The sequence below is a fragment of the Micropterus dolomieu genome, linkage group LG13 (genome assembly GCF_021292245.1).
Source record: "Micropterus dolomieu isolate WLL.071019.BEF.003 ecotype Adirondacks linkage group LG13, ASM2129224v1, whole genome shotgun sequence".
Taxonomy (NCBI): Eukaryota; Metazoa; Chordata; class Actinopteri; order Centrarchiformes; family Centrarchidae; genus Micropterus; species Micropterus dolomieu.
This window is the reverse complement of record NC_060162.1, coordinates 27,853,233-27,862,599: the sequence shown is the minus strand read 5'-3', so window position 1 is coordinate 27,862,599 and position 9,367 is coordinate 27,853,233. Positions and strand designations below refer to the sequence as shown.

Here is a 9,367-nt window from a genome sequence, read left to right as displayed (position 1 = left end):
AAAGCAAAACTACCTTCATGGCTTGATACTACTAGTGGTAAATAATTTTTTTGTGTAACTGTAAAACCTAAATTAATGATTTAACCTTAATTGCCAGCTTCTTACAAAGCATAGCTCACAATAAATATGTCCTCCCCCATTAGATAACCAGTTATGATGACGCCTCAAGTAGAAATTATTATGTTACCTAATCAATCATAATTTTCTCCCCTTAGGCCAATTTACAGAAATGTATGATTTGCCAACCCATCGTTCAAATCCACTGCGCCTGAGATATTTGTGTGATGGACACAAAGCACTGGATGGAGAAATCAGGCATGATAGTCCCTCCCAAGCTTCACTAAGGGAGAAACTGACTCAAGTCGTCATCAGAAAAGCATTAAAATGTTCATTTTCAGTACAGTTTATTGCCTTCTGCTTTGGAATACGTTGTTAAAATTACATTTTTGCTCTGCCGCAAACAACTGCTGTTCCACAAGACTGAACAGAACAGCTGGGAAGGAGGTTGGTGAGAAGTGCAGTAATTAGGCACTAGCTGTAGAAGATACAGAAATAGATCAAACAAAGAAATGTGTCAAAATTTGAAGGAAGTGGAGAGCCATGGGAGTAAACACTGTTACAGGACTGGATACAGGTCCGGGGCAACAGCGTGGACAGATACCTCTGACCATGCATGCCTCCCTCCTTACAGAGAGAGAGAGAAATAATCATGCTTAGGGAGAAACCAAAGGGTAAAAATAAGAAGTGTCAGTAGTGTAAGCAGAGAAGTGGTAAAAGGAGCCAGAGACAGTGAGGCTGACAAGATGAGGGAAGGAGATGGTGGGAGACCTGGCGCGGCGAGGGTGGGAGGATGGCTGTGAACAGGAGAGAGCAGATATGAGGAATGACTGAAAATAAAAAGAGACTGTAATATAATGGAAGAATGTGGGGAGCATAGACGGTATAAAAGAAGTGGACATAGCCACCGCGACATCACCCATTGGTTTGTAAACTACCATTGCGAAGCCTCGAGTTTGCCATTTTGGCCATTGCCACGTGTCTGTTTTTTGGAACCATATTTGGATGAGAAGGTGGCGCTAGCTAGCTTGGTTAGAAAGGTGCATCCGTAATTTGCGTTAACTGTGATATCAATTGGGATGCTAATTTTAACTAACAAAAAAACAGGCATGAAACAAGACGTACTTACTGGAAAAAAATTACCAGCTGACTCCTTTTAGAGCGTCTTTTAGTACAACCAACTGCTGAACAAGACATTTTTAAGCGACCAACATTTTACAATTAATTTTCATGAACTGAAAACACAGTGTGAAGCTCTTAGACAGAAACAGCTTGTTCAATGGTTCTGGTTAACTTTACACAGTGCAGTGGATAGGATTCACCTCTATCCTGATGGACCAGTCGCCGTGGTAGCAACTTGTCAGTCACAAGGTAGCAATGTCCTGAAGCCTCCCGTGCTTTATCGTCGATTTTCCTCTAAATGGGACCATAATTTACTAAATGAACATGCTGTATTTACAAAGACTTGAAACTTATGATTGATATCATAAACTCATTAAGAAAGTGTTTATCAGACCCAGAGGTTGACGCTTGGTGGGGATAGAAAGAAAGCATGATAATGGAATGAAATTGGTATTTTTGTGAAAACATATATAATACTATATATGTTTTATATTATATATTATATATATATAATAATATATCAATTTCACGTGCATTTAGGGCTTACTTTAATGGGCAGGGGTTGTATGTATTAACTGTATATATTGATATGTAAATAAGAGGGATTATGTGAGTGTACTAATTCTAATTAAAAGTCTTCCATTTTGTTACATGAGCACCAACAGTCAAAATGTGATTGATTGTGATTTCAGCACATGGTATGTTAATGTTTCTCACTGATAATGTGAGTATTCAAGGACTTTTTATGCAGTTGCATTTTGTGTTAGAGGAATCGTTCAGTATTGTAGGAGTTATGTGATTTCACTGTGAGAGTGAAATCTGTATGTTGCGCAGGAGACAGCAAGCCCGGCTATGTTCAAACACAAAAGAACCAAAACCGCAATAAGGGTGGGCAAAAGATGCATATATGAGTCTAAGCTCTCTAAGTTGTCACACAAACACACAATCGTTGAGTAATCTGCTAGCCAGCTACAGCCAATGTCTGTGCAGCTGGAACAATGGCTGTTCAAATAAACACAGACTAAACAAATACTCCAATGGTGAAATCTGTGACCAATAATTCAAATAATTCAATCTGAACATACATAAAATTGGCTGTACACTAACAGAAATGTAAAATTTTGTGGTATCAGAGGGAGTTACTGAAACAATTTTTTATTGAACAGATAAAAATAAATAAAGCAGATGGTAAGTAAATAAAGAGTGACAAAAACAACAAAAACTGTGATTATCCAGAGTAACAGGTTTATCGAAAGGCATGTTGCTCTAGAATTTTTATTTTATTTTTTTAAAACTTCAATGCTGTGAGTAGCACAAACTAAATTCCTTTCACCTCCATTGTATTAGGGTGGCGACAGAAATCCCAGAGACAGATCTCAAAACCTGGACAAATAAAACCAAAACTACTTACACCACATTGTTAGATACCTCTAGATATATAAGTGAGAATATATGTTTGTTTGCCATTTGGGTGACCTAAACCTGAGATGTGAACTGTGACACAGCCTTTCAGCAAATGTCCACATGGAGTAAAAGAGCATGGAGTTCCCCTGATGGTCCAGGAGTCAAATCACACTGCTGGTAGATTCATAACTAGGGATTCTTATGGTACACACCAATGCTCTTTGTCATAATGTGGGTATACATGTATTACTATACATGTGATGCATCTTGTGCACTTGGTTATTTCCTTTTTCTGTTGTTAAATGTGTATTTAGGTGTTGTGGTGTGTTTTTCCTCGCCATTTTGACTCACTCCACTCTCTTTTGTTCTTAAATGTGCCATTTAAAGGTTGAAGAAATGCTTGAAGAAGATTCCTCTCTGAAAGCTTTCCTCACTAAATCAATATGGCACAGACTGCAGTGTGGGGATGCTCTTTCTTATATGCTAAATATCAGCTCCAGCACCTCTAGCAAGCTTTTATCTAGTGAGTGGTGATCTTTATATATTAAACTAAAGGAAACCTGTTCCATCCCAGGGACCCTCTGGGGTGTGCTCCTGTTTGCAAACAGCTACATCTCTGGAAGAAAAGATAAGTGTGTGTTGTCCTGCTCTGCATCATACGTTCATCATTCATGGGGAACATTACAATCAGGCGTCCTTCAGCCATCCCCCAGCATGGTCTTGGTCTTATCCAGAGGGAGTTCCACTTCTGGTCCATCCTGCATGAACATAAATATCTTGTTGCACTCCGCAAGAGAAGAACTGTCCCACCTCAGAATGAGCATTTGGAAAGAGCAACAAATCACTAATCACACAGGGCAGAAAACTAGTGCTGCACTGGCCTCTACAGGTTCAACACAGGTTATTGCACTCACTTGCCAAGCACTGGAACCTATGATTATACCTGTAGAGGCCACTGCAATGCTGGCTTCCTGCAATGTGTGACTGAGTGGGTTTGCAACTGTGGTAAAGCTCAGATTCATACGCAAAAATGTGTCTTTTCTTTCATTCACATCCTACTGTCCTTTATTCATTCCAGGTATTCAGCTGCCTTTACAATTAGATAATGTCACTGCCAGTGTGGATTATTAAAAAATGCATTATTCATCAATTACTACTCCGGCACATTCACTGACCAGGTTTGAAAAAGCAGAAGTATTTCATGTTCTGATTTTGTTCAAGAACTTTTTACAGACTCATGGTGGGGGTGGGGGTTTGAGAAGTTGGGAAGTTTAAGAACCACTGATCTAATGCTGTACTGATGCTTTGTTGATGATTGTATGTTGGTCCTCAAATGTAAATCGCTTAGGATAAAAGCCAAATGAGTAAATGCAAATCTCCTGTGATATGAAACTGGTCTTTGTTTATAGGGTTTGGGTTTACTGCTCACTGCCACAAAACCTTTATTTGGTCAAAAAGCATGCCGTCTGAGTGAGACGAGCAAGGGCACGCCACTCCTGACAGCTGTACCAAAATATATGCCAAAATATAATTATATGTAAAGTTGTATTCATTTACTTTTTTGCCTTTTTGGTGCAGTACAACAAAGCTATGCAAAACAACACTGACGTATTTTTATTTTTTCCAGACAAACTGATATGCATGGAAAACCCAACACAAGAGTCTGAGATTTGACTAGATTGGTACACAGCCACAGCTAAGACGTAGATCCTGCATGAAATTTGGAAAACATTGAGACATCAAGGCACAACCAACATTTCAAAGTAAGGAAGTGGAAAGACCCGCCCCTCTCCCCTTCTAGCTTGCTTGTTCCCCAATCACATACCTGTTTCACTGCATTCCCGCATGTTTGCAGCTAATGCTACTTTGACCTGCCCACTAACTCCTCCCAGCCTGTGAAGCCCAGTGCTGTCTCATTTACAGGGATAGGTGGCCACACATTGTTGCTAAGATACCACGTTCAAACAGTAAACAGTAAAGCAGCATTTTTAGAGAAAAATCCATTCTCAGACTGAACACTGTTATTCAGTGTCTCACTGCCTGTGCTAGTTTGTGTGGAAGATGTCACTTTCTGGGGCATTTCTGATTCACTACTTGCTTGATATATCTAATTTACTTTGTTACACTTTTATTTGAGGCTTATCCAAATTGCATCAAATCTGCTTAGAATCGCAGTGTATCGTTACAAATGTATCATTTTTGATGTATTTACACATCCAGCTGACACGGAGCAACATCAGCATTCACTTGGAGTACTATCTCTGGTCACCTGACAGATATAAGTCTAGGTTTCACTCTCGTTTGTGTTCCAACAAGCTAAGTCCTGTTTGGTGGTGGGCAGGGAGTGGACAGTTTATCAGAACATTTGGAAATGAAGCTGATGAGAGCGCTGTCAGTAACAGTAACATTGTGGGCTTTAAATAAATGAGCTGAAAGACACCAAACCGCTCTGGAGAGCTGAGGGGAACTGCAAACAACCTTTTTCACGCCAGTCATTTGATCCACTGTTAATATAAAAATATCAATTAGTGTAGCTTTGAGATTCATCCTCAAATTGCTGCAATGACACATAGAGGAAGTCTACTGAGAGCCTCTGCAGAAGCAGTGACTTGCTGTGGAAAAGACTTACTGACTGCTAAATTTCAGGAGAGAAGTTGGGACATTTTCGGTAGGATGCCGTGCAGGTGGAGATTTTTTGGTGACCACAGTTTTCAGCCATGGCTTGTGTGTATTCACAGCATCCATAGATGAAACTTCTCTCTCCAGAAAATGGTGTGGGACAGGCACTCGTGAAAATTGGTCGCTTTATTTGTCCAGGTTTTGAAATACCTGTCTCAAAGATTTCTGCCTCCACTCCAATACAATGGAGGTGAATGGAACTTGTAAAAAATGTATTTAACTTTTTGGCTTTTTTGGATATTGACAGTAGAGGTTGACAGGAAAGGCAGAGAGAGAGAGAGAGAGGGGATAGCATGCAACAAAGGGCCCAGGGCCAGATTCAAACCTGAGCTGCTGAAGTAAAGACAGCCTTGATATGTGGTACGCGGCACCTGGGCGCCCTGTAATACTAATTCAATAACAATTTAATAGGGACCGTTTCTTAGGTGAAAAACACCTCCATTGTATTTGGGTGGAGGCAGACACCTTGCTTGGCTCCATGCTACCAGAGGTAAGGGAGAAACTGTGTGTGTGTGTGTGTGAGAGAGAGAGAGAGAGAGAGAGAGAGAATTTGGGTGAACTGCTCCTTTAAGCAGGGGCTTTTTGTACTTCTTTGCTTCTGAATATGCAATGTTTGTAACAGTCATTGCAGTGCTGTGGTGTTAATGTGCCATAAATGTTCTCAGCAGTGAAACCTACAATAGAGGATGACTTCAGTCCACCACCTGATACTGACCATGTCTTTAATGAATAAAGTTTGTGTTGGTATATTGGGTATATTTTTCTTATTGCTAACCAATCCATTAAAAAGACCATATTGTAATGTTTTGCATGTTACGATTTAAATAACACATTGTAACACATTATATCCAAATTAAATTTGAATATTTATTATGTGTTTAAAAGGACTATTAATTGTATGCAAATCTGCCAGATTGTCATAATTTGCAATGTACGGATGATTTGGTTGTTATAAATGATCTTATTTACTAATTTGTTTGTGTCTTGTCATGTCTATACCGTCTGGGGAACACAATTACTGTATGCTATGCTTAGTAAAAAGGTTAAAACAAAGATTTTATTGGGAAAACCAAACTGTAAATAAATATTGAATACTTTATTGGTTCGGTTTCTGAAAGAATCTCGACTGCAACATCATGAGTACCCGGAAAACGAACTGGTTTTTCGCAAGTCCCAGCTATGGGGCAGCTGAAACGAGGACATTCCTGTTAGATAGCCTGGGTGGAATTTGAATAGTACAGAGGAACCGCCTGACGCTGATTGGTCGGGAACTACATATTTCCAGAGCGGCAGTCTGTCACTCAAAAGATCCCAGGCAGCTAATTGGCTCCGCCTGTAGAGGGTGGGCCCTCTGTCTTGACTATATATATATATTTTGGTTTCAGGCTATCTGCAAATGAATGCTGGCACGCAGAGGGAGGCGGATCATTGTGCCCAATGTTTCTCCACAGAGCTGACTTGAACCTTTCTCCTCGAACAAAACGGTTCCCACTGAGATAGCTGAGAGTCGGTTCTCGTCTCCCAGAGAGGAGCTGGAGGTTGGCTGGGGGAACATAATAATGATCAACACAATGGAATGCGCAGTAGACGCGCAAAGTCTGATCTCCATTTCCTTAAAGAAGATCCACAACTCCAGGACGCAGAGAGGGGGCATCAAGCTGCACAAAAACCTGCTGGTCTCCTATGTTCTGAGGAACGCCAGGCAGGTCTACATCAAGGAGAAATACGCGGAGATCTATAGGATGCAGCAGTACGAGGAGGTGATGACGGTCTGCAATGAGATCCAGGAGCTCAACCCGCTGGATCTGGACTCAGAGGACGCCGACGATGAGGGGCACGCGCAGGCTGCTTGCTGCGGCGAAGAGGGGAGTCTTTGCGGCTCTGCGTGCCACCGAGACGCGGCGCAGTCAGCGGCGCACGCCCGGACAGCGAGCGCTCTCCACGGCTGCTCTCCCCTCGAGGACGACAGCAAGGAACCGGAACCCTCCTACTACCGAAGCTGCTGCATGGAGGCTTCCCCCGTGCCACCCCGTGACCAGTTTCTTGCAAACAGCAGCGCGCACTGCAACAAAACCACAGTGCTGGATTTGGACACGCATGTGGTGACCACGGTGGAGAACGGCTACCTCCACCAGGACTGCTGTTGTGACGCGCCCCAGTGCAGCCAGGGCGCGCAGTCCCCGGCCAAGAAACGGAAGGTTGAGTTCGGTTGTTGTATATCCGACGTTGAAGAAATATCGGATTTTACAGCGGCTCGCAAAAGGGCGAAACGCGAGGACTGTTCCTTCTCCGGCCTGGACTACACGGACACGTCCAACATCTCCAACCTGATCTCCATCTTCGGCTCGGGGTTTTCAGGGCTGCTGAGCAGACAGGCGGACTTGGAACAGATCTGTAGCAAGCAGGTCCTGGCCAGTCTGGGAGCATGGACCCGGGCGATTGTGGCTTTTTGAATAGAACACTTTATTGTAGGGGGGACCGGGGTCAGTTGTAACATGTTTTTCCACAAAGTGTTACTAAACAAAATCCAGTTGAGAACTATTTTCTACTGCCGGTTTAATTGGGCACTCAGGAGAATGGTCCTGTTAGCAAAGAAACGTTTCCATACTGTTCTCCTAGAAGGTTTACATCTACAACAACTTCATGTTGAAAAAGATGTAATTTGTGGAACCTTAAAGGACCCTTCAGCAAATGTTATGTGGAGACATTTCTCAAATGACCACACAAAAATTAGTAAACGTTCCATGACAGAACATTTTCTGAAATCTTCTGGGAATGTTTATAGGACAGGTAAATCAAACCAAAACGTTCTCTGAAGGTTACAGAAAATAAATGGGAACCTTAGGGGAACGTTACCCATTCACTGGGAAAACTCAGTTTCCGCAGTTCCACATCCTGTCTATGTGTTCTTTGTGGTACTATCATAACTTCATTTTTGAACATTACAAATTCTGAACATTAGCTAAATCAGTATTAGCATGTGTTACAAGTGACCCCACAGTGTCAGCCATAGTAAGATGCCATGTGCTAAAATTACAACTCTGACATTAGCCAACCTCGGTACAGAGTCAAAATATACAGCAGATAAAAGTATCAAGAATTATACCTCAAAGCACAGCTTTGTCTTAAAAATCAATAACATATGTGAGTGCGGTTCATTGGTGTGCACTGGGTGACATCACTCACATGTGTTTCTGATTGGAGGCGTTACAATGGAACCCGGTCTCCCCTACAAGGTCTAAATCAACTTTATTTTTGTAGGAAAAAGAAAAGTTATTTAAAAATTGGAGCATTTTAATGACAGTAGTTTTGGCTGGGAGAGGAAAGAGTTTGTGCCATATGTATGATGTACAGGCTCCTGTTTTCAGAATAGGAGATACATGTCTACAGAATACTACACTTTTGTGACTGATGAAATGGATTGACTTCCTTTGCCTTAAATCCAATGCACACACTGCTAGCTATTGTTATAAATTGAAAGTTACTGAATGTCTCTCCTTGTCCCGGGCTGAGGAGCCTTTTGGGAAAAACAGCATCTCCTGAAATGGACCTTGCACATTCTGAGCAGTTTGTTGTCATGTGAAACACCACATTCAAGACTCCCTCCTAGACACTTTTGAGGTACATGGACTGAACCAGCTCATATCACTTAATGGAGTGCCAACACTTAAATTCTGTAACACTTTTTGGGCTATTACTGTGGTCATCACCTCACCTCCACTCCCGGTGTGTGATAGTAAACAGTCCGGGTTATTTTGGCAGTTTGAGATCCTCTCCTAATCATGGTTGTTGCTCAAAGCCTTCACAGCAATTCATAATTCCAAAAGGCCGTGGTTTTGTGAGTTTTACTTGTTTTGTAAAAGAATGATCTTAGTCCTTTTGTTTTAAAAAGGCAAACTCATGATTTAGCCATAACCTGAGAATCCACACATTAGCTTTATGAGCACTATGTGTACCAAAATAAAGAGAGTATTCAGCCATTCTCTACACATTTTGTTGTTATTCTTGTATTTTTGTGCTTACTAAATTGTATATCACCGGGTAAAACTGTTCCAGAAAATATTTGTTAAAAATGTATAATCTTAATAAAAAATGAAAATCTTAA

The 9,367-nt window shown here is 41.4% G+C and overlaps 1 protein-coding gene and 1 long non-coding RNA gene across 2 annotated transcripts; one reads left to right on the top strand and one right to left on the bottom strand.

The window, feature by feature from the left end:
* Positions 1-2,402: 2,402 nt before the first annotated feature.
* Positions 2,403-4,517, bottom strand: LOC123981945. The gene is made up of 2 exons (XR_006827859.1): positions 4,409-4,517; positions 2,403-3,341 (listed from the first exon to the last, which is right to left on the bottom strand). It is a non-coding gene; the product is annotated as an uncharacterized LOC123981945 (long non-coding RNA).
* A 2,165-nt stretch (positions 4,518-6,682) lies between these two features.
* ier5l (immediate early response 5-like) lies at positions 6,683-9,367 on the top strand. The gene has a single exon (XM_046066744.1). It carries the CDS (start codon positions 6,822-6,824, stop codon positions 7,713-7,715), a length of 894 nt encoding a protein of 297 aa, XP_045922700.1. The 5' UTR covers positions 6,683-6,821; the 3' UTR covers positions 7,716-9,367.